The sequence below is a fragment of the Larus michahellis genome, chromosome 1 (assembly GCF_964199755.1).
Source record: "Larus michahellis chromosome 1, bLarMic1.1, whole genome shotgun sequence".
Classification (NCBI taxonomy): Eukaryota; Metazoa; Chordata; class Aves; order Charadriiformes; family Laridae; genus Larus; species Larus michahellis.
In genome coordinates this window covers 209853656-209879012 of record NC_133896.1, presented here as the reverse complement: position 1 = coordinate 209879012, position 25357 = coordinate 209853656, and the positions used below count along the sequence as shown (strand labels likewise).

At 46.7% G+C, this 25357-nt stretch overlaps 1 protein-coding gene across 1 annotated transcript in view; it reads right to left on the bottom strand.

The window, feature by feature from the left end:
* MAML2 (mastermind like transcriptional coactivator 2) overlaps positions 1-20114 on the bottom strand; it is a 220008-nt gene extending 199894 nt beyond the window's left edge. The window contains exon 1 of the mRNA XM_074571138.1: positions 19694-20114. Coding sequence (XP_074427239.1) covers positions 19694-20092 — 399 coding nt within the window. The 5' untranslated portion in view covers positions 20093-20114. The remainder of the gene's footprint in view (positions 1-19693) is intronic.
* Between the last annotated feature and the right edge of the window lie 5243 nt (positions 20115-25357).

Here is a 25357-nt window from a genome sequence, read left to right as displayed (position 1 = left end):
ATGAAAACTGCACTTCCAACAAATAAAACTATGCAGCTGTGTTTTAATACTTCAGAATAACCCTGACAACGTACACCTAGTTTCTGTACACTCACAGAGAGTGCGGTGAGAAGCCAGCGGCTAACCAGGAAATCCAGCAGGGTCTAGTCTCCTGGATGAGCCCTGTGGCCCCAGTTATTCCTTCTCTAATGTGGGACTGGCTCCCAGTAATTGGCTGCTTTGGTAAATTGCTTTGAGATCTGCCCATAGAAAGTGATTTGTAGAAAGCATGCATCGCTGTTAATTCCACCTCCAGGGAATAATGGCACTACTCAGAGTACAAGACGCTCAGTATGCAGATAGTTTTAGCTTTTTGGGCCTGGGCCTGGGCCTTGTTTCATTTTTTCCCCTGTTTACTTGATGTATTTACTTTTTGCACTTCATTCAGGATAGATAATGAAAACAGAATAGTCTGCTTCCACTTTTGTTTCTGGAACAGATCAAAGACTTTAACGGACTCGGACTCGGCAGAACTCTAAATGCTCCTTTCTGTACAGATACAGCCAATTAAATGGCCCTGTTGGCTTCCAGGAGGATTACTTGAGATCTCATTATTTGCACTGCTCTGAATTCAGTCCTTAGAAGAGAGTGGACACATTCTGCCAAAAATGAAAAAAAAAATATTAAAAAAATGGAAAACAGCAAAGGATTCTTTTTGCATCTCCTGTATTTAATGCGATCGGCCTTAGCAAAGTGCACTGCACTCCTCCTTGTTAAAGCAGTCCTGTCCTTTTTTTTTCCCTCCCTGCCTTGGAATTGCTACAGAGGGATAAAGTTCTGCATGGCTCGCTCACTCACACAGTTGTAATAAGTCAGAGCAGGTTGGCTCCCTGCCCAACAAAACACAAACTCCCCTAAAGTCTCCAGCTTTTCCATGGCAACACCACAGTCATCAACACAGCAAACAATCGCTCCAACCCCTTCTACGTCTTCCCTCTGAGCGCAGGGAAGGATAGCATTGCACCCAGCCCATGGACCTGCGCTAATTATCGGGCATGAAAGGAGATAGTGATGGAGATCGCGTTACCCTCTGCATGGAGCTTTAGGTGAGATCAAAGGAAAGAAAAGGCACTGAAACACTCAACACTTCTCAGTGTACTTGTGCTTAAACAAAAAGATTGTTGGGGCACGTACAAGACATGAAATGCCAAAAAGTGTAAGTGTATTGAGCCTGAGCAGGGGTGCAAACAGCATTATAAAGCAAGAGTTCAACGCTGGGTGAGTCCCTCAGCCCAGGAGAGCTGCATGTCACTCCAAGGTGTCCAACAGCCTAATCCTTGCCATGGTCACCCATGTGCACTTCTGCCAGGCCAGTGCCTGGCTTTCAGGGGATAACAGCAGACTGATGGTGCGGCAAATCGGATTGTTCCCCCAGCTCTGTGCTGTGTGTAGCACTGCTCGTGATCCACATGGGGAGGGAACAGTTACAGCACTGGGTCCTCATCTGCCACTGCTTCGCATTGGCATCCTTCACACCTGTCCAAATAAGGGCCAACACCAGGACTGAACACCACCATCCTCATCTGGTAGCATTTTACTCTCACTTTACATAGGTGTATAAGACCTCACAAGCTGCAAGGCAATAGAAAATGAGGCCCAAAAGGCCCCAAAATACCTTATTTAAACTTAAGAGCTAGTGGTTTTCAAGCTGTGGTCTGCAGACCCAGGAGGGTCTGAGGAGTACTTCTGAAGGGTGTGTGAAAGCTAAGCAAGAAAAGCAAGTCAATTGCCACGAGGCTTAAATCAGTTGTAAATGAACCTTCATATGCACTGGAGAACTTTTAGAGGATCTGCAATTTGTAAAAGATTGAAAGGTATGTCCACAGGCTTTACATTCCCCTGTAGACATGTCAAGAACCTGCTCTGTGCAAGGAAAGCTACCCTGTTTTCAGATAATTTGAGGGCATACGTGACAGCGTGGATAAGAGTATGGGCAGTTCTCTGCCATTAAACCTCACCAGTGTAAACTCAAGGGTGGATATAGTTTTCCTGGCATAAGCAATATTATAATTTGTTTGGATTATGATTTTGCTGGTTTAGTTTTAAGGCCCTAGTTAAAGTAAAAAAGCTTTGTAGCCTGGAAATGCCATAGGCCGACAAGGTCCTTGTGGACAAAATAGAATTTTGAAGGTAAATTGGCCCCCAAACAGCCATTTCCAATTCGAATCCTGGTGCAAAAGAATGTCCTTCAGGCTTTACAAAATTATTTAGCTATTTTTATAACATTTGAAAAAATGATTTATCTGGAGAAAGTTCAAAATGGAAATTATACACCAAGTATTCAGGCTTAAAGGGAGGCTTGGGTAGCACTGTGCTTTCAGCGTGCCTGGCCTCAGAGTAAGCCTGCCTGAAGGTATGAACCTCTGCTGCTGGACCGGGGACATGAGGGTGTCAGTCTCCATGGTAAAATCCTGCCACCGTTAGTCTTTCTTCACTGACACATGTGTATCTGAGGCACTGCAGGCCACAGTCCCTCGTACAGAGGGTCTGGGGTTTGCCTTGGTCCAGTACAACCTGTGGGAGAATTTGTCCATCCTTTGGGGTGAATGGTGCAAACAAGAACCGTGGGAAGGATTTTGGTGCACTAACAGCACTTCATCTACACGGGTTTCAGCCCAAGTGAGTGCAGAACTATTCTAAACCATGCCCTCAGCCAGATTAACCTGCTCAAACCTACATTAGAGACTTTTTGGTGTGGATAGCTTAAGCAAGAGGGTGAGCTTTCTACACAATACACATACATATGGCTCAGGTAGGATTTGCAGCAGCTAACACAAAGCTGGATACCCTAACTAATGCTGAGTTTAACTCTCATTGACATCAACAGTGCTTTGCGTGATGCCCACAGTGTGATGAGGTCCTCCTGGTGATCTGTTTGATGCCATTTTAAGATTGCTTCACCCTGGCTGCTGGGTTACATCTGCACAGTACAGGTGCCAAAATATAACCCGCTGGTCAGTGTGTGTTATGCATTCGTTTCTGTGGCTCATCCACAGAGGAAATGAGTCTCTCAGCTACTACCCTAAAAAAGCTGGTTCTTCAGGCCACACTATGATAGCTCATAAATGTAATTCTAGAGGTCCCTGACCTCTAGAATTTGGTGGTGGTGAAAACAGTGGTTAGCACACAAGTCTCTCTGTGTTAAGGACACAAGGACACCAAAAAAAAAGAGATTACCCTATGATTATGTACTGATGACCTGAACAAAGCCAGTCAATCCAAGCTGAATTCTGCTATAAATATTATTTTTAATTTGATTTTTCCTTAGCTTAAGAACATAACATTTCACTTAAGGCTTGGGCCTGGTCCTTTTTTTCTTCAGTGTGAACAGGGTGACTAGCACAACGCCAGTGGCTCATACCGAGACATATCATAACAACACAACTGCCTCCTGGGACTCCAGGGACCGGGTGATGCACTGCCACAGCACTCTCAAAACCTACAGAGCCAGAAAAGCAATCTGGAGTTTTGCATTAGTCTGCCTCAGCTACAGCTGGATTCCCATCGGTAGGCTGGAGAGCCTAAGGATGGACGTGATGTTCCCCCTATCACTCCCTCATGAGTCGCTGGTGGTGGTTGCAGACATGCATTGGGATGTGAGCCCCAAGGAGACTCCTCAGCCAGAGGAGATCAGATTGAATTCCAGCGAGACCACAAGAGCAAAGATCAAATGGCTTATTAACCAGAGATGAAATTTCAGCCTTGTTGCTATCGGTACAGATTCTCTTCTTTCTCTCACTGGTGTTGATTAGAAGAAAATAATGAGATTGAGTATAAAACTGAAGGGTCCTGCCCTAGTCAAGGGTCTGTACGTTCACTTTCTGCTTTGTACCCAGCCATTCGGGCACTTTTCTGCATGCAAAGCCATTCTCTGTCAGTAGATCAGACTTTTGCGCTCTGCTACACCAGCTACTTGCTCTCTTCACAGACTGATGGGGCAAAAGCTCTCAACCATCTTCCTAGTGTTCCTGTACAAACCAAGGAATCACTTAGCCCATGCTGGGAAAACAAATGTGAAGTCCTTCATATTGTCATCCCACCTTACGGTGCAGTCCTGCCCACTTGACATCAGAGGCGTCCGTTGCCATTAGCCACAAGAGCCCCAGGTACCACTGGCTCTGGTTTGAATCTCTGCACCCCCACCATGTAAGTGTGCTACTTTCTGCTGGCCCATCACCAATAGAAGCTAAAAAAGAACCAAACACTCCTGCTTAATTTTGTTTTCTCTTTTTCCGGACAGTTTTCATGAATAGGCAGACCATCTTCTGCCTGCTGTTGAGTGGGGTAGGCACTGCCTGTGTCTCCTGCTAAACAGCCCATCCTGGCTGCTGCAGAAAGACTTGGCACCACCAAATCCGTAAGCTGGCTAAGAGGCAGGAAGCTTTGTTCGTGTATTTATTCACTCTTTATTTCTGATGCTGTGTCCTAGGAATACAGTCCCCTGTTTGAAAGAGCCTGAGGTCCTTAACAGGCCCTTATAAGCACCTCTGGGTGCTGATCTGTCCTGCTTGGTTTGGGAATCATTTGTGCAAAGCATGCATCCTTCTCAGCGTTTACTCGCTTGAGTTTCTGCTGGAGGGTAACTGGACAGTCTTTTGCCTCAGTAACCACCGTGTAAGAGGAATTGCTGGAAGTGTTTCTGCGGTGCAAAAGCAGACAAACAAATGAAAGGGGGAGGCAGTGGGGAAGAGGGTTGACTAACTGGAGCATCCTGACCACGGGCTGCTGAGGAGTGCCACAAGTAAAACTAACTGGAAATAAAGCAATAGCTGTAGCTCATTCCCCTCAGGCGAGCCATATGAAATCCAAGGGTGCAGAAACTACAGGACCTGCTCAGAAAAATTAACTCATTAATAATGTTCCTGAGCGAATGATCAGAGGAATTATTGACATCTATAGCCTTGCACTTGATTTTTGATGGAGAAACCCTCCAAGACAGTGGAAACCTTTCAACAATCTGTTCCTGGACTACAGGGTCCCTCAGCCTCCTGCACCAAACAGGCTGTGCAACCAGGTCCTTGCCACCACAGAGTTGGTGAGAGATGGGGGAAGGACAAGAAGGTCTGCTGTTTGCAATGCTTGTGCAGCTCTTTTAACCTTTGCTCAACAATATGTCTCATTTCTGCCTCTCCGCCTCATGCTTTTACCAAGGCCCCAATCTCCTTCCTGTCATTCCTCGATAACAAGGTAATAAATGCAGTAAAGATACTGATGTGTTAGATTAGATAAGAGAGGGTTACGAGAGACTCTGACCAGCACAGTTGTTCATGCAGGACTTAAATATGTCTTGCTATAGGCAGCTTTGTTTTGCTTCCAAGTCCATTGCTCCTGTGATCTTGTACCCTTACAGACTATTTCAGAAGAAGTTAAGTCCTGACAGGTAGCTACTTGCTCCTGTGGGAGGCAGTGGCTCTGGACTCCCCTCCAAAGCACTCGCAGTAAGTTGCTGCCAACAGGAGCTTCAAAGTGAGAATATGGAGAGGTTTGTGAGGCAGGAAAAGGTGACAGGGAAAGAGGGGTTAAGTATTGAGGGAGAAAGCCTGATCTGAGGAAGCGAAGTATATCAGGATAAGGAAGGGCACAAGTTTTAGAAACATGAATGTTATGTAATATGGCTCATAAAACAGGAGATCTGGCCACTCAGTGTCTGTTTCATTGGTGCTGTGGAGTGGGTCAAATTGGACCGGTGGGTTTTTTTCCCCTTTGAAAGAGGAAAAAAAGAACTCGGCAGGAGACAAGTTCTTTTCCTCCTTGAAAGGATGATTATCCTGCTCTGTGCTGATTTGCTTTCCTGTTCCCAGCGTAATTTTCAAGCTTCCTTTCCTTACATGTCATAGCCTTGTACAGAGAGAGACACTCGGGCACTGACAGCAAAATTTCACTCTCCTCCTTTGCCCTCAGCTCCTACCAGTGGCCTCTGACACCACGCTAAGATCGACGGCTACCACATGTGCTGGGGAGTCCAGGCATCCCAGCACCCAGCAAGGACCAAGCACTCATGAGAAACAGTGTGCCTGAGATGGAGTTTCAGCATTGACACTGGATTTTCTGGCTGAAACCCACCTGTGTGTGGTACGCCTAGAGTCCTTTACAGGTAAATCCCTAAATTATTCTATTTTCTTTAATATGTTTTCAGCAATATATTTAAAGAACAAAAAGCCAAAACAGAGGAAAAGCAGAAACAGTGACAGATGAGAAGAATGCAGTGATAAAATAATAATTCAGCCTTCTGTGAAGGAGCAACACTTACATCATTAGCAAGAAAAGAGACTGGACAGTCTCTTACTAAGTACAATTTGTAATTTTTCCTAGACCACGCATACTAGCAAGGAAGGAAACGTGCCTTTTACATTTGTTCGCTAGTATTTCTAACTTTGAAACAACAAGGTCTGTCTTTATACAAGGCATTTAAAAACAGTGTTTTCACTGTACAGCAACCCAAAATGCCATGTTAGTACTATAAGCATCATTTCAGAAAGTAAATAGGTAACTACTTCTTGGGTAAATACAAAGAATACTTTGACCTCTTGCACTGATGGATGGCTCATTGACTGATGCACTGATGTGACATGTTGGGTCTTTTTTGTGAGTGATGTCTCCAGCCAATATTCTTGACTCATGCAAAATCTCCTAGGGATAAATTTTCCAAAGCACTCCAGAGATTTTAGGCTGAGATCCAAAAATCCAATTAGGTGTCCAGTTCCCATTGGTTTCCGTTCAGTCCACAGAAGATTAGATGCCTAGATGTTTTAAGTCAAAAAGATTTGAACTTCTAGCTGTTCCCAGTGATTTCTCTAAATAATCTGTACATGAGCATGCAACACAATTACCTTACAGAACATTACAGTGGCATGTAGGCAGCCGCACTACCAAAATGCATTTGGAGTTCAGAGTCACTCAGATTCCAGAGCACGAGTCAAAATGTAAGAGATGACCAGGAGAGCCTCCACATTTTCTGCCTTGCCCGTACCACCTTACCCTACTTAAGAGTCATTAAAAATACAAGATAATAGACATAATTCTATTCTGAAAAGTTTGGTATGCTCTTAAGTATTTTCTAAATCGGGTCAATAAGGATGCCTTCTCCAATATGGAGTCCCACTTCAAGGAAGCAGCACTCAAACTGAAAAGTATTTAATAATATGTTTAACCTCATACATATGCTTTAAGTATTTTTCTGAACTGGAGCCTGAGCATTCACAAATCCATGCCCAGTTTGTGAGCAGCCATGGCCTGCAGTGAGAGGCCAGAGAACCTGCAAGTGCATTGTCAACTAACAGAAGTTTTTGCTGTAAGTTTCTTGTGACAATGACACAGGACCTTTGAGCTCGTCCTTTATAAAACTAACAAGAGGAGGAGAGAATACGCTCATGATTATTAGATTTCCAGTTGAAGTAAAGAGAGAAAGACAGCTAGAGAAGCAGTACGAAGGAAGATGGGGAGAACATGTGGAAACCATGTGTTCAGCATCTCTCTGTTAGCCTGGCCCTCTGGCCCTTTCTTCCAAGTTAGAAAAACAACATTACGAAGCAGTGTCAGAAGCATGAAAGGAGAGAAGGGAGGGCAATAGTCCAGGTGAGAGAGGGGTGAATGTGGAGGAGGAGGAACAGCTAATAGCTTTGGGAAGTGGAGGAGGGGGATGGCAGAGAAGGGCTTTACCAGAAGTGTGACTTCTGTGACCAAAAAAGGCAGTGTGAAGCTGTGGTGAAGAGTCCTTCTGACCTGAGTCGAAGAGGCTGTGCTTTGGTGACAACGTGGGAGACCCAAGCACAGACAGTACGTCCTGGGAGAGGGCTCTGAGAACTACATCATGGACCATTTCAGTAAATCGCTCTTTCGACACACCAGTCACCCAAATGCAGTTACCCTTCATGGGCTTGACAGAACGAACACACATCCAGTACACTAGTGATGGGGTTATCGACCTCACTAGCCATCCTGACTCTATCAAGGCCCCTCAGATGTATTGTGTGCAGTACAAACGTATGTCAAAGGCCTTACATATGGTTGGTATATATAGAAGGTTTTAGAAATGCGTACCGTTTACTCAAGGGACTGGATTAACTTCTGCAGTGCTATTCTGGTCCACCTGTAAATACATGGCTAAAAGGCCTTAAGAGAAGTAGTTACTGTGTACTGGCAAGTGGCACTTTTTAAAACTTGAATATTTTGTGTGATGAATGCTGGGGTTTTGTTTTATTTTTTGAGTACCAAAAATGACAGGATCATGTTATACAACTACTAGATACCAATCTTTTTTTCCTCAATTCAAAGCTGTTTTTTTCCTGGGGGTCCCCTAGGGCTAAAAAAGTGTGTGTTAAACTTGCGGTATAAACTGCTGCTAGGAATTACCCGGGTCCTGATGCCTTTGCTTAGATGAATAGCGAGGTCTGTATGGCGACTGACCAAGGTGACGAGAGGGGAGAGGACTGCGGTGCTCCCGGCCCTGCTCACACAGGAGCCTCACAGACTTTGTCCCAGGCGTGTCTACAGCTTCCTTAGCTGTGGAGCGCGACACTAATGGCATCTTAAGAGCTCTAACACGGAGGATGGTCAAGTGTAGTCTGAGGATGGCGTTCGTGCTGCACCCAGGGCTGTGATCTGAGGTTCACCATCGTGGGCACAGATAGCAGATTGTGCCTTCAGGTTTGCCTCGGGGCACTCCTCGAAGGGCAGTCTAGACGTACCCAAAGGGGTAGCCCAGAATAACTTAGCCTGGAATCAGCCATTATCTCTGTTCTGTAAACTCATGGCTTTGATGGAAAGCAAGAGGATTTTGTGGTAAAAGGCAAAAAAAAGCAGGGAGGTGGGGGGATGGGGCCAGAGTGTGTTTGCAGCTGCTGGCCATCAAATTTCAATTCAATCAACATGACTGAGTTCCAGCTCCTGAGAAAGAGAGCTTTTGACGACATATTGACATAGCCTGAACTACAGTGGTCCAAGTGGCAGTGCTATAATTATAAGGATTATATTTAATACTGCACTTGGAAATGAAGGTCTGAAACACTGTGACTCTCTCTCTCCCTAAAAGCTGGCCAAAATCTGTCCTAGGAACCATTATGGTAATACAGAAAGTTAGTAGGAAAAAAGAAATGTCGGAACTCAAATCATTATGAAAGGGGATCATGTGGCTGGCAGCTCAGGTCTGCTGGGAGTTGAGCAGAGGGCAGGAAAAATGAGTGTGAAAGGAAGGGCAATTGGATTTGCAGGAAGAATGGAGAGTAGTTTTTAAAAATACAGAATTAACTGGTTTAAGGAAATAAGTCAATTGATAATTAATACGCAACTTACTTTTGAATTCAGTTTCTTTTTGTAGCACATAGTGGGCTTCAGCCAGGCTGAGGCCTGTTTGTTGAACAAAGACCAAACCCTGCAAATACTTCTAGACGTGCTTAATTCTACACATCTTGATTTCAGTGCGATTACCCATGTGTGCACAATTAAGCACATGTATAACTGTTTCCGGGAACTGGGCCATAGAGGTAAGCAGCCCCATGCTGAAGACCAAGTGTATCTAGCTTGGAAGGATGTCGAACCAAAAGCTTTTTGAGAAGCAGAGAGAATGCATTTCTCTGGAAAGCAAAATAATTTACTATAAACTAGCATAATGACCAGAGATAAAGAGCTTGATCCTGCATGAGGCTGATGTTCCACAAGATGTCCACAGTGCTTCCCATAGGTGGTTTCAGGAGGGACCAATCAGATCAGAATTAAGACTCAGAAGCTCAGATGTTGAGATACCATAGCAGTGAGGAAAAGGGGAAAAAGGAAAAAAAAAGGCGGGGGGGGGAAGGAGAGGAAAAAGGGGGAAAAGGGAGGAAAGAGGGGAAAGGGGGTAAAAGAGGGAAGAGGGGAAGGGAAGGGAAGGGAAGGGAAGGGAAGGGAAGGGAAGGGAAGGGAAGGGAAGGGAAGGGAAGGGAAGGGAAGGGAAGGGAAGGGAAGGGAAGGGAAGGAATTGGAGTGTCTGGAGATGGTTTCTAAAGCAACAGAACCCTAAATAAATGGTCTGATTTTCCAAAGTGAAAAACATAAACTGAACAGCCCATGCAGCATTTGTGCCAACTGTCACTGGGGTGGCATTTCTGAAATCTGGTGGAATGACTCATCCCAAAACAACAACTGTTGCCAACAAGGTCTTTCCTCCAGGTCTAGTTATTTGAATGAGAGAGCTGTAAAAACAAAATAAACAGAAAACCCAGAGGCAATTCCTTGTCTTGGGGTTCAATTCCGACACTTCCTGTGAAGCCATCCACTCTCTCAGTTGTCTCCCCAACCCACTGAACAGGAATCCAGGTGATCCTCTTGGCCCAGGAAGGGATCTGGCCTGCTGGAGTGAACCCCTTGTTCATTAAAACAGATTCCTCCTTCTGCACCCAGTCACCACCTCTCACACCATGCATATGGGCAGGATGCATCCTCCTGAGCCATTTTGCCCCCCACATTAGGGATTGCACATGGCAGAAAACATTACCAGGAGAAGCATGACCCTGCTGACACATAGCCAGTTCTCAAGTGGTTTGAGACAGGCACCCTTAAATTCAGTGGGATCGGAGCTGGCCCAAAGAGTATTGTCATGCAGTAATTAAACACAGCCCCGTCAGCACAGATAAGCGTCCTTCTTCGGCTAGTACAAAATACAATTTCAAAGACGCTTTCTGAAGCAGTGTTGTTTTGCTGAATAATTTATGTCCCCGAGTCCTCCGAAAATGAGCAGCATACACTTCAGCGCTGCAATAGCTATTCAGTGGAGACAGTGCACATTGTGTTCAGTAAGCTCATTGCTTAAACACTGTTGCCATGACTATAAGAAAGTGATTATACTATTGTTTACAAGAGACTCTCGATAAGTCATTACCACGGTAGCCAGAGTTTTGCCTTGAGTCAAAATTTTTGGGAAGAAAAAAAAATCTCACAGGTGTAATTAACTCTGTGATCAAGATAATTCCATTGAAAGGCTTTGAAAACTGAATACATCGTAGGGTAAAGAATGAAGATAAGTAAGAATCACAAGCGTCTCAGGACTGTTGACTCTGGTTTTCTGACTGTTTCATTGGTAAATTCTGTGAAGAAAAGCCCTGCTAACTAAATAACTGTTGTAACTCGTTTTGAAGCAAGAAATAATTTATAGGCCAAGCACCCATGTAGGAGTTCAACTGTCATGAGTAACTCTGTAAAAACAAACCACTTTGTACACAATGTAAGGGAAAAAAGACATAACAAATCTGACTTAGAAGAAACATTTGGGATTATGAAATATGGTGTTTCAGTGTCCTGGAATGAAATCGATACCTAGAGCACTTAGTTCTGAATCCTCTAGTGCTTATGTCCAGTACGTGACCTCTTTATCTCAATAGCGTGCTGATGATCAATAGTTTCCAAAACTAAGAAGTAACTCTGAAGCTGTCGGAAAGCCATCCTCACATTTCCTATGGACAGTAACAGGCCGCAGAACACAAAGCACAGAGATGATTAATAGAGTGCTGGACTAGGAGTCAGGAAATCTGGGCTCCGTTCCCAGCTCTGCCACTGACCTGCTGTTTGACCTTGGGCAAGACACTTGACCTTTCTGTGCTTCTGTTCCTCCTTCCATTCTTTGTCTGTCTTGTCTCTTGAGGCCCCAAGGTATGCAGGGAAGGGCACGGTGCTCACTGGGTGTTTGTGTAACACCTACTCTGGGGAGGTGCGGGCAGAGCTCTGTAATAAAGCCAGGGTACCACAGGGACAACTCTTGCAAAACAGTATGTTTTGTTTGAAAACAGAATAGCCACGATGAACCTTCTTGGGGTTCCATCTGCTAGTCCAGGATCTTACCAGGTCTTCCAGTTAGCTTCAGGCTCAGGCAGCAGGTAAATGCGTTTGCAAAATCTGCCTCCTCACTGTGTCAGAAGCACTTTCATGCGGATTTCTAATTGGTACTAATTTCTCTGCAAGCCCATCAGAACGATAACTGAGTGACAGAGATAAAAACAGCCACAGGAGCCATTTCTGAACAAAAGGAATTTCTTCAGAGAAACGCCAGCGCCTGTATGTGAAGCCATGGGCATAAGGTATTTTCAAATTAAAAACAAAATGTTATTATATTTTTTCAGTAAGTGTGCTGGAATTTCGTGTAAGTCATTCAGTTCAGAAATATTTCTGAGTCTTCCTCCCACCCCAAGCCATAGACATGAACCTTCCTCCATTACTACAGTATCATCTTACCAGATGGGAGGCAACATGTGCAGGACAAGGTGGCTCCCACCTGCTACTGCTGGGGTGCAGCTGCAGCCTCAACGGAGAGCGGATGACTTGCGTATATGCGCTCTGTTCCAGTCCAGCTTTGTTCCCAGTTTGCTGGAGCATCAAGTACATGAAGTGCTTGGCCACACCCAACTTAATTGGGAGACTAATTTGAGTACAAACTGATGCAGAATCAAGAGCAAGTAAAGCAATAAAATATGAAGCATACATTTACGATTATGAATGAAATGTTGGGAAATGCTTTTCTCTCCTAAAAAGAAGGGGCACTGCCACATCTTGCACTTTTACTGTGAAGCTTAGCAACGTGATGCCACAAAACCCCCAGCTTTGGGAGTCATGCGATTATGTAAAAGACTCATTTGGGTTTGTATTTCCAGTACTCATACCTGTGGGTCAAAGGCTGAAAAGGTGATCTGAGTGCACCTCAAAGGCTCAAAACACAGAAGTCAAATAAGAAGAATCCATCCAACTCATACACATTGCCTGCAGCTTTGCCAAAGCAAACGTTCAAATATCCTGTCTTAGGCTCCATCAATAATGAATTCGGCTTCTAAGCCATAAAACTCACCATCAGATCTCAATGCACTTCACAGAGGTGATAAATAGTATTTTTCATAGAAGAAACTGAGGTTTACGGAAGTGAAATAACAGAAGCAATCTGTTAAATAGATCCTATAGCCAGAGTAGAAACACTGAGTTTTTAGTTTACAGCGTGCTCACCTAATACCTGTTCTTTGAGAGTTGCAGGTATTTTGTGTTAGGTATTGGTGTTGACACTTTGGTACAGTTATGGATTGATTACCTGCATCTAATAATACTTTGGAAGAACTTGACAAAGTATGACAAATTCACAAGTTGGCTTTCAAGTGGCTATAGGAAGTTTTTCATGGGAAATCCCTGGCATAAATAGTTTATGCTTTCACCTAAAAAAACCCAACAAAAAAACCCCAAAACCCTGAAAAACTCTGTCTTTTAATACTGTTAAGTTGAAAAAGTGATCCAAATCTCACTTGGCACCAAGTCCTTCTTTTCTGCAGTCAAGGCCACTACCTCTTTCACTGCTCAAAGCTGTTCCAAACTGTAGCAGCATGATATGGTTAAGATCCTTTTCAGGTTTACAGCCACTGATTCAGATTTGTGGAAAATACCAACCTGCTATGAATTCCATCAGCTTCACCTTACTGCTGCTGGGAAGCTGTACTGGGGACATGCCTGGGGGGTTGTACAGGGGAATGCTGACATGCAGGCACCAGAGAGAGGCCAAAGAGCAAAGACCTTGTTCCTCCTCTTCTCTCTGGAGCAGCCAGGTGGCTGAAACTCTTCCATACCATGGAGCTGATTGTGTGCCCTCTAAAGTGTTGCCTCGTGGTTTCTTTAATCACCTTCCTGAACTCCATGGAAGTGACGGTGTCAGGTCATTATCATGTAGACTTGCGCCCTCAGCGGAGACCAGGGTCCCATGTGCTAGGCAGTGAGACGCTGCTGCTTGAAGAGCTCAAGCATAGAAGGGAAATAGTGGCACAACAGGGGGACATGTGCAAGGTCACAGAGATGCTTGCTGGCAGAGCTAGCACACCTATGCCAGGGCTTTGTTAGCTGGAGCAGCTTGCCAGCTTCCAGCTTCTCCGACACCACATAGGAGGTGCAATATAAATGGAGCAGTGGAGGTACTACCCTTCCCAAAGTTGTCAAAGGGACCAGGATGGAGCCCTTCTTTTCCAGTAAAAGCCAACATACTCGATAAGAAAGGCAGACAACAATTGGATTCTGAAGATGATATCTTGGTAGAAAGGACCGTTGACAGCAGTTAGGAAGAGGAAGAGAGGCATGTTACGGCCTTTCTCAACCTGCTAACCGACTAACCTAGTTGCTGGGGTTTTTTTGGTCACTGCAAGCTAACCGAACCCCACACACACCTTCTGCGGGCAGTGTTCTTTGCAAGGGGAGAAGTAATAATAGTGAGATAAGTCAAAGTTTCAGCAAGCAGCTTCTCTGACTCAGATGTACCTTTCTAAGGTTCAGATTTCCCCACAGAGTGGCTAGCATTTTTGCTGGAGTCACACTTCTCAGCGCAGAAGAAACACAAGCTGCATATCGCTCTCCTTTGTTGTGGTGCTTCACACAAGAGATGCAATTTGAGTACCGCAGGGGGTGTGAGGGCTCTGTCAGAAGACATGCTGTAATAGTCAGGGAAGCTAAGGAGCCCATGGGTTGGCCTCGGAAAGCATGTCAAGTCCAGGCAGACAAACTGTTCCTCTGCTCGCTACCTACAGCGAAACTCTGGTGGTGGAAACAGTCTGTTAAACAGTTTCAGAACGGAGGAGACTTTCATTAAATGTATTCAAAGCTTAAAAAACTTCAAAGGAGGCAAGTGATTTGATGGGAGAGCTAGGACTGAAAAGGCTCCTACACTAACATACGTTTAACAAATTCACTTGCTAAACTTTTCATTAAATATAACAGTTATGCAACTTCCAGGGGCTCTTCTTGATTTTGGTTCAGAGAATGTTCTCACAGCCAAGGGGAACAAAGATTTTAAATGGCACCCATGTCCATCCTAACCAAGTGGCTCCCAGCAGGCCAGAGGGCCCATGAGAGCAGATCAAAGTTTCTAGCCACAAAGGCAATGTGACATTCATTCTACCTGACTGGGCCACATAAATTATCTTTATCAGAGCACAGCTTTGCTCCTGCAGAAGCACAAGGAGCAGACAGTGGTCCATCATCTCACAAACCGAACATTACATTGCTCTGGTGCCAAACTCCAGCTTCACAGAATGGTTTGTGCTTTAATCCACCTGCACCATAATGTCACTTCACCCCATAGCTGGTCACCTGCTTCACAGCACTTCCAAAAGTTACCTACGTTCAGAACCAGAAAATGCAACTGCAGGGTACCCTGGCAGCCAACTAGCAAACAAAGCAAAGAGCTTGGGAGAATCAGGAAGTGTGTACTTGGACCAAAGATACCAGAGCACAATCCTTCCTTTTAAAATACTTCAGGATTTTTAATGCAAGCACAGGGGAGCAAGCACACTGCATCATAAAAAAAAAGTCAGGAAACAAAAATCAGGACCTCCAGGATCATGGAAAGGATCTCCACATAAAATAGCTGCCTAAATTGAGGTTTTACAAGCCAAACTTGGCTCTTGGCACCAGTCAGACAACGCTGTCTTCCATTGAGTTCCTCAGGGAACTGGGACAAACTCATTGACTCTTCCAGATTTGTACTGCCGTTGACGAGAATTTAAGGGAGCAGGAGGAATTAGACCATTCTCCTCTTCCTTGGCTACATCATCTTTATGGTACTGTTTTCCCTTTTCTTCTTCACCTGCTTGCAGACTACATAGAATCACAGAATCATAGAATTGTCTGTGTTGGAAGGGACCTTTCAGATTATCGAGTCCAACCACCGACCTAACACTGACAAAAACCATCACTAAACCATGTCCCTAAGCACTATGTCTATCCGTCTTTTAAGTACCTCCAGGGATGACAATTCTACCACTTCCCCGAGCAGCCCGTTCCAGTGTTTGATAACCCTTTCAGTGTAAAATTTGTTCCTAATATCTAATGTAGACCTCCCTTGGCGCATCTTGAGGCCATTTCCTCTGGGGAGCAGGCCACTTTCACAGTCCCTCTTTGGAGTACAGAAAATATTAATATAGTTAATTAATATTTTTAATTAATCCTTATAATGTTAAATTCAGCGCAACTTCAAGATGAGTGAAAGTAGAACAAGTCACCTGTGACTGATGACAAACATTGCTTAACACACTCAGAGCCACCGGTGTAATGGCTGCAATGATAGAACCTGACCAGAAAAATACAATAATGCCTGTGAAACAGAGTTCTGGGCTTGCACAGAGCAAAATGAACAGTGCTCAGCCTATGTCAGAAGAACGAAGGAATGAATCAGCCGCCGGAGATTTGAAACTGCGGTGCAAGAACTTTGGTATTACCAGTTCAATGCTTAAGCCACTGAGGAATGCCCTCCAGAGCTAACTGTTTATATGTAACATAAATAATATAAACAGCTAAGTGCTGGAGGGCATATACATACATATAGATGTATGTATAAAAGAAATATCTGTTCCACTCTGCACCATGAAAAATAACACCACCATATAAATAAACAAATGTCAACTGTTGGGAAATGCAGGGAGGCAGAAAGTACAAAAGCTTTCCTAGCTCTGTCCCGAAGAATAAATTTCTCCTTGACATGCACCCACATCCATTGGTCCAGCTAAAACATCTGCTCTCCACTCTCCAATTAGAAAATGCTGCTGCCAAAGATGGCTTCTCAAAAATCAAAGTAACACTGCCAAATTGAGCCCAAACCAAACCTCACTAAAAGCTCTCCCTTCTGCTGGTTTTAAAATGTCCATTGGGAAAAGATAATCATCAAATAATAGTATCAACAATGTCAGATAATCACTTCAAGCTCTTTGATATGTTCAAGTGAATGCCGTTTCAAATGTTATCGAGTGTCAAATATTTACTCTTGAGTCCAACTGTGTAAACGACCCATCCAGTGCCACTAAACATGGCAGGAGCACTTGTAACGAGAGCGGTGGGACCTGCAAAGCAAAGGAAACAACCCAGCTATTTTCAGGAGAGGAAGCATGGGGACAATCTTGTTTTTCAGAACAAAGACCGTCCTGATAGACGGAGCTCCCCAAAGAGAGTTATGACTACCTTTGCGCTTATCTGGGTGCAGCTTTTTTTTAACTGGTGAACCTACAGCAAGGCAAGTGGAGCTTTACAGTCCCCCAGTGGAGTCAGAGATGTGTCCAATGTCACATGCTCAGTGTGAGACTCGCACAGACGCTCTTGTCTTGTGCTTCCCTGTGCCAGAGCTGTACCCGCCACAGAAGAAGCTCAGAGGCGCGCCTTGTTCCAGGGACCCTGTGCACCTCAGATCTACGATCTGCTTCAAGCAAAAGGGCTGGAATTCAAGGAATAACCATCTGTGCAAATAAGGCTTCCACTGGATTTCCTCTTGGGAAACACACCATAAAGCATGAATTCTGCTGCCTTAGAGACGGTTCTCTTCTCCACCCTTTGTAATGCACAGGGTACCAGGCTTAGCCTGCCTTGTAACTTCCTCTTTCAAGTACCCTTGGAATAACTGGTAGAGCACATTCCTCCTCCAGCTATGGCCAGAGCGAAAGCAAGACCCCCATTATTTCCTGGCCCATTCCTGCCCTCTGAATTCTCAAGAACAAGAGCACAATGCCCTGCTACCTGGTGCATTACCCTCGTCTGCTTGAATTCATCCCACTCAGACACCCTGTGGTTTGCTTTTCCTTTTTAATATTTGCAACAACATTCTAAGGAGCTCTTGGTAAGTGGAACATGTGCCTCCGTGACACAGAGACGTGACTTTGAACCAATGCCTTTCTCTGTTCCTTAATTAGACAGCCCTACCAGAGCAGCACATGAAGAATGTCTGTGTCAAGCACAGAGTGGGAGGATCAGCGATGTGCAGTGATACCATTACAACAATACTGCTTCATGAGCCAGCATTTCTTCAGTGTCAAAACATGGTTCAGGGCCCCAAACGTCAGGCTCAGTGAAGTCACGTACCTTGTCAGCAGCATTACCGAACGCCACCGAATGCTAGCGTGCAAAAACAAGGGGGACTTGGTTCAGACCTCTCCCTTCTCAAAGACACATACGTGCGGAGTTATCTGGGAGGTGACGCAACACGCAACGTGGAGCGAGGGCCGTGCATGGCATTCCCCAGCAAAGAGCAGGTTAACAATCTTTAGCGGTACTTCAGAAACAAGGACAACCTCTCTGCATTTGAAAGATGAAAATCTTTCAATATTTGCTTTGGAGTTGTTTCATTTAGCACTTTCAAACAGCTGCCTCCAGCTATTTCATAATAATAGTAACAACTAGTAAAAAAAACCTGAAAGCAAAAAAAAAAAAAACACCACACAGGCCTGTTCCCTGATTTCAGAAAGCGGATTTTTCTGGGACGCAGATTATTAGGCAAAAGCCTTTCTTTTTTTTTTTTTTTTTTCCCATAAGACAAGTGCAAAGCATTTCATTAATACACGCTGGAAAAATAAGATAATGGCTTTCTTGATTGTGACGAGGAATGTGGGGAGATTTAATCTGAACACTGAGTCAGGTCGAAGCGCCTAAACTCTCCTCGGACACAATGTTATCGCATTAACGCTTACATCATCACTCTCACGAATGATGCTGACTAACGCAGCCCCAAACGTCGATCCACGCACCGTGGCGAACTCCCAGGTGAGAAGGGAGAAACAACAACAAAGGTCCCGTTTTAGCATACGTCAGGCACTAAAGAAAGATAGGTTTGATGTCTGGAGCGGAGGGAGCGATCTATTTTCAGCCGTTCGAATAGCAGCCACGGGCCTATCAGGACGCAGTCACTCCTCTTAATATTTCGCATGTGTGTCGAGAACTAAGAGTTGGAAAGCGGCACAGGGCAGCATACGCCTTCGAAAGCATGGTGTACGGACTGCTCGTAATAAAGTAACAGGAGACAAGGCTTCACCTCCTTGACATGTTCCGAGCAATTTCCAGTTGAAAAAGGTCAACATATCATTTACAAAGCGGCAGCGCCTGGAAAACTCTTGTAACTCTGCTGCACGAAACGCACCGGGTGATCGTAACCATCCCTTTCTGGTGGGGCTGGTGCTGGGGGCACCGGGCGTGAGACGCCGTCGGTCGGTGGGACGCGGCTGGGGCTGCTTCTGCGGGGGCCGGCCGGTGGCTGTGGAACGTGGCCAAGCCCCACGCACGGCCTCTCCTTTCTGGGCACTGCCTCCTGTATGGAGCATCGGCCGACTCCGAGGGACGCGGCAGCCAACTTCTGCCTCCAGTGAAAACGAAGCCCTGACAAACAGGATAAAAAGGGGCGGCGGGGGGTGGTGGTGGTGCTAATTTTTCACGTGGGCAATACTTTAGTGCCACTTCCACCCCGGCTTGGGGATGTGCCGGCAGTGTTTGCCTCCTCAGAGATGCTCACTGCCTTGGCGGAGTGGCACGTGAGGCATTTTTAGGACCACAACCTAGTTTAAAAAAACAACCAACAAACCCCAAGCAGCCCCAAAATCCCTTCGAGGAGGACAAGTCCCTCAGCTCCCCAGCTCCGAGCCTGGCAGACCCGCCCCACCGCTCCTCACACCCTCGACGCCACGGCGGGGCCGGCACCCGGTAGGGACCATGGCGGGGGACACAAGGCGCTGCAGACCGAGCCGGGCCGCCACCGACACCCAGAAAACACCCCTCGGGTGGGGACGGGCCCGGGCCCGGGCGCCGACCCCGCCTTCGCGCCTGGCGCTGAGGGGAACGGGAACGGGACGGGACTCGACTCCTCCTCACAGCCGCGCGTGGCCGCCCCTCCCCGCCGGCAGGGGGCGCTGTGACTCACCGCCAGGAGGGCCGAGGCGCGCTGCTCCCCCGCCGGCTGCTCCCCGTTGATGCCGCCGTTGCTGAGGAGGTGCTGGTGGTAGTCCGGGGGCGCGGCGGCGGCGGTCGATCCGCCGCCGGTGGCCGCCGCCGCCGCCTTGGGGTGCTTGGCGGCCTTGCGGGCTCCCTGCCCCTGCTGCACCAGGTGGAGGAGCTGCAAGGTGCTCTCCCGCTCGCGGTCGGAGCTCTCGGCGCGGCCGCGCTCGTAGCGGCCCTCGCAGCTGAGGTGGTGCTGGCGGCAGACGGCGATGCGGGCCCGCAGCCGCTCCACGATGGCGCTGTGCACCCGGGGCGCCGCCGGGCCCCCCCCCAGCAGCCCGGCCCCCAGCCCCGCGGCCTGGGGGGGAGCCGTGTCGCCCATCGCTGGCTGCCGGTCCTGGCCCTCCGGATGGGTCGGTCCTCACTGCCGCATGGAGGGTGGGGGGGGTGGGGGGGGAAGAGAGGGGGGGGGGAGGCGGGGGCAGCGGCGGGAGCCCGAGCCCGGGGGCTGGCGGCGGGGCGGAGGGCGGTCAGCCCCGCGCCCCCAGCCCACCCCCACCCGGCCCCCCGGGCGGTGACGGCCCCGCGGGGGCTTTGACAGATCGGGGGTGGGACGAGGGCGTCCGGCGGCCGCTACGGTTGTGCCAGCATCGGCCGGGGGTCGGGGCCGGGCAGCCCCCGCCGAGGGGCTCCGCGGGGGCGGAAAGGGCGCCCGGGGAGGTGGGACGCGGGGGGGGACGGGACGGACACACGGGGGGCTCCGCCGGGGGAGGAGGGCGGAAAAAAAAAATAATAAAGCGAGCCTCTGCCTCCGAAAGGAATCCCTGGATGAAGGAGATCTCCCTCGGGAATGAGTGAGACTTGGCAGGTTTATTGATTTTATTTTATTTCGGGGGAGCGGGGCGGGGGGGTTATTCCTTGAAGTGGAAATTCAAGGCATTGCCGTGCTCGGCGGCACGGAGAAGCCCCCCGGCGGACCAAAAATTTGGCGGAGTGGGGTTTGTTGGTTTTTTTTTTTTAGAAAAAAAAGTCTTTAGTAAATGTGCGAATAAAGAGCCGGGGAAGGAGGAGGAGGAGGAGGAGGCTCGGGTTAGTTTAGTCTTTGTGCTTTCTCGTTTCTCTCGCCCGCTCTTTGCTAGCCGCTCTTCGGTTTATTACTGTGTCCGACTGCCGCTAAATTGTAGTTCCTCTAAAAATACGAGAGACGGATCCCCCGGTCCGGAACAATGTCAGTCAGTGGACTTCCAGACCACGCTTCGCCTTCAGTTAATCCAGCCACTGGATAAAATCCGTACTGCTTTCAGTGCTTATTTCCCCCCTTAGTAATAAAGCAGCAAGCTACGAACCCAGGCAAAGAACTCCTCTCGCGTACTTTCCCTTATAACTCCCAGATATTGAATAGTTTCAAGTACAGTTTCAAGAAAAGCACGGGGGAAAAAAAAAAAAAAAAAGCAAAAAAAAAAAGCCAGCCCCTCTTCAGACAGTAATTACAAACGGAGAGTTGCACTTACAAACTTCCAGCATTTTGCACCCAGAACAGTCCAGCCACTTTTCCTTTGTGTTTTTGTATATTCCATCCCCGACCCGCCTGGGGTGGGTGGTTGCCGGTGGGTTATCGGCGCTGCCTCCGCCGGGCGCTGCTGCCGCCGCCGGGTGCCCGCGCTGCCCGTTGCCCCTCCGTGCGGTGCGGTGCGGTGCGGAGCGGGTCCGCGGGTGCGGGGCGCTGCGGGGGCGGGAGGCGGGTGTCAGCGGGGACGCGGCGCCGGGGAGGCCGGGGCGAGGCGCGGAGCCTCCCAGCGGCCGCGGAAGGGAGTCGGGCCGCCGCCGCCGCTGCTCGGCGGGAGGTATTTGCATGGGAGGAAGCCAAGGAAATCCCCTTTCCTCTCCTCGCTCCGTACCTGGGTGCCGGGCTCGAGCAGCGCAGCCTCCCGCTCTCCCTCCTCCCCCAGCGGCGAGACCTTCGGGCGAGTACGAGGGAGTTCTCAAATAAATCACGGCGCCGCACTCCTCTACCAGCTGGATTTCTCTGGAACAGACGGGAGAAAAACAAGCGGCGTCTTCCAGAGCGCTCTCATGCACGGGGCGAGGGCGTGACACGAGGTCAGGCTTGGGATGTGGGAGCTCTGGGCTCTGACATGAGCTTCTCCGGTGTCCGGGGCAAGTCACGTAGTCCCTGCACTTGGGTTCTTCCCCGGGAAAGCCACCGCCTTGGTACTCCTCTCTCCCGACTCCTCTGTTTGGAGCAGGGGCGGCCAACTGCGAGATCTGCCCCCTGGTACTGGCCTCGCTGCAGCTGGCAGCCGCCAGGTTCTGCGTGTTGCTGTAGGTGAGCTGTGAAGGAGGATGCAGAAATAGCTGGGAGCTGGTCGGCTTTATTAAAGCAATACGCTGTTGTGCTACCGTGGCTGTATTATTCAAATTCACAAATACTTCTTTGGGAATAAATATGCCCCCCAAGCGTGCAGAGACACATCCCTGATGGAAAACCTTGAAGGTCTTTTGGGGCTGTACAGCCCCTAATACATCATCTCATTTAGTTCTGCAGCGGGGTCCAGTCAGAAAAATACACAAATTTCATCACAACATACCGGGAGCATTAAGCTGAGGATGAGGAGGAACTAATGATAACCCTCTCAGGTGGTTTTATCTCCTTCCAAGGTCATGCACATAAATACTTTGAATGCCAGTGATGAAATGACGCATTCCTGGAAATTCACTCAAAATACATAAAAGATACACAGTGCTGGACATATGGGAAATATGAAAGCCCCCCGCTTTCTTGACCCCCGTCTCCTTCATGTTGCAGGAAACATCCCTGTGGGTTGCCAGGATCTGGCTATGTGAGCGCTGGCCAGAGGCTCCAGCACATTCAGACCCACGTTTGCCCCAGCTGATTCTTCGCTGGGGACAAGGTCTGGGGAAGCTGCGTTTGTGGATGTGCTGCCTTCAGAGGAAGGCATTATTGCTAACAGGAAAAAGGGATTTTTTTTTGTTTAACCTTGAACAACGGAGGAAGAGTGGGTTATTATTCGATACGTAACAGTAGCATGCATCGTTTGAGAACAATGGGCTGGCACAGTTGGGAAAAAATATGAAATTTTAATGTTTGTAAAATAATGGACAATGTTACCTTTTCTTCAGGCCTCGCTAGGGCTCTTATTCATTCTTTATAGCCCAGATGTCCCTGCTGTGTTTAAGAGGGTCAGTCAGAGAACGCACGTGTAACAATAACACATGAACCTCACGGAGAATAAACAGGGGTGTTTTAAACCAAGTCTTGGCTGGGGTTTTCAAAGTTGCTGTGGGAATACGAAATCAGTGGTGCTGCTCCGGAAGGTACCAGGGTAGCTGCAGGACTCCTCTCTCTCTTACCAGATTTTGTAGAACTCAGAGAACGAGCTTTCAAAACAAAGATTTTTGAATTTTAACCTAAGAAGTTTAAGATTCACGGGGTTTTTTTGCCAAGCAGCATCTCATATGTTTTGTGGTTTAACAGATCCCTTTCAGAGCGAGAGACAGCTGGTTGCAGCGCTGTGCTGCTCAATATACAGCAAATGCTGCCCCTGGCGTTTCAGAGAAGGAAAATACCCGAAATCCATCCCGCAGCTTTTCCAAGTTTTCTCCAGAAGTCCCTGTCGAAAGTTACCAGCCCCTGGACACCGCCAGTATTTCTAGATTGGTTAGCTGTCAGCTTTTTTAAAAGCAAATGGTTCTCAACGTCATGGTAAAATCGCTTGCGATTGGTGTCATAGGCGTTCTAATAAACACACACATGATGAAACATAAGCATACCAGGTCCTGAATAAGTAATTACTTTTTTTTTTTTCCTTCTGTCGACATTAATTTGTGACATTTTACATGATATTGCAATCTCACATAAGCTGTCATGCCTGGCCATTTTTTTTCCTGTGTGAATTCACTGAGAATTCACACAGAAATTCTGCCTGAGAACTCTGAGTTCAGCAGCCTCTTCCAGATCTGCAAAACATTTGTGCTGGGTTTGCAGCCAGGAATTCTCACCATAGATGTCCAATTGTGCTAATAACTTTCAAAAAATGGAACAAAAAGACCGTGCTGAACTTATGTCACTTAAAAACTTGAGAACTGGCTTAAATCTAGGCACATACCTTGTTCATCTGTGTTTAGAAAACATGTATCACATGACTTCAAAGTTATATTAACTCCACTGGAACGGCACATGCTCCATATCAATCCTGGGGAGGATTTTTGCAAACTGAGTTTTGAATTTTCAGCCGTTTCCATTATTTGCTTTTTGGTGCGGGTTCTTAGCCATTTTGAATGACGGCAGTTCTAAATACATGTATTTCATAGAATCATAGAATCTTCATGGTTGGAAAGGACCTTTGAGATCATCGAGTCCAACCAAACAACCTACAATCTCTGCCACTAGAGCATGCCCTGAAGTGCCACATCTAGACGTTATTTCCTGCGGTAGTCACAATTAGGCAGGCTCACGTACCATGCAGCTCACCTGGTAAACTGTTTAACTTTCGGAGCACAGTCCACCGCACCTGAGTTAGTTTTCTTGTCTTTAAATTTTGTGTATAACGTGCATGCAGTTACTGCTCTGTGTAACCTGTAACATAAGGCATCTTGAACACACACCAGGTTTTTAATTAAGAATATAATCCCCAGAGCAATCTACAGAAACCGTGTCTACATCTTATTTAATAATCAACAGGAAAAACACCCCAAAAACCCAAACAACCCCACACCATCACTTATTACCCAGAAAAATATCAAAATTCACATAAACTATTCAGGGAAGTGGAGCCACTGAGATGGTTATTACCAGGTTCTTTCGATACCATTTCATGTATTTCTCATATTATTCCTTGGTCGGTAGATCATACTTTCTTACATTCTTTTGTCTCACCGCTAAATTCAGATTAGAAAATGGTACTTCTTATTTCTCAAAGCGGAATCAGAAATTCAGCTTTGTAAAGTCTATTTTGTGTGTGCTGGATATTTCTCTTGGAGTGGTATTGTATTTACATGTATTTATCTAACACACCCACTCTGTTTATCCAGACAGACCTAAAGAAGGATAAAACTACAAGTCTTTATTTATCCAAATAAAAGTAAACTAGAGGAGTTAAAGCATGGGAATTGCCTGTAATTGCCTGCTGAACTGCTAGAAATAACTCCTTTTAGGAAACGGGAGAAGCTTTCACTGTTGGAAAAAAAAATGACAGTAACAGCTATCTACTACTAGCAAAGTTTAACATCCCATTTGATCCACAAATTATGTTCTATCCAAAAACTGAGGGACATGGGCAGAAAAATCACTTCTTTTTGTACTTCCCTCCAAGAACTGGGCATCGAATATAGACAAAAAGGGGCTTCTTTCCCCGAAATACATCACATTAGTAAGGCTGATCCTGTGCACAAACACCTTGTGTGAACATTATCATAGGCTCCAGTCACAGAATTTACACTAGAGCAGATTATCGAAACATTACAGGAACTAAAGTAATTTGCAAGGATGGTCATTAATCACCTGCTCCAAGTCTAATCACATACTGAGCTCCCTTCATTGTTCCATTAAGACAGGTACTTTATCTTAATTAGAGATACCACTTCAAAAATTAACACTGAAGACAATTAAAATTGTTCCTATCAGGAC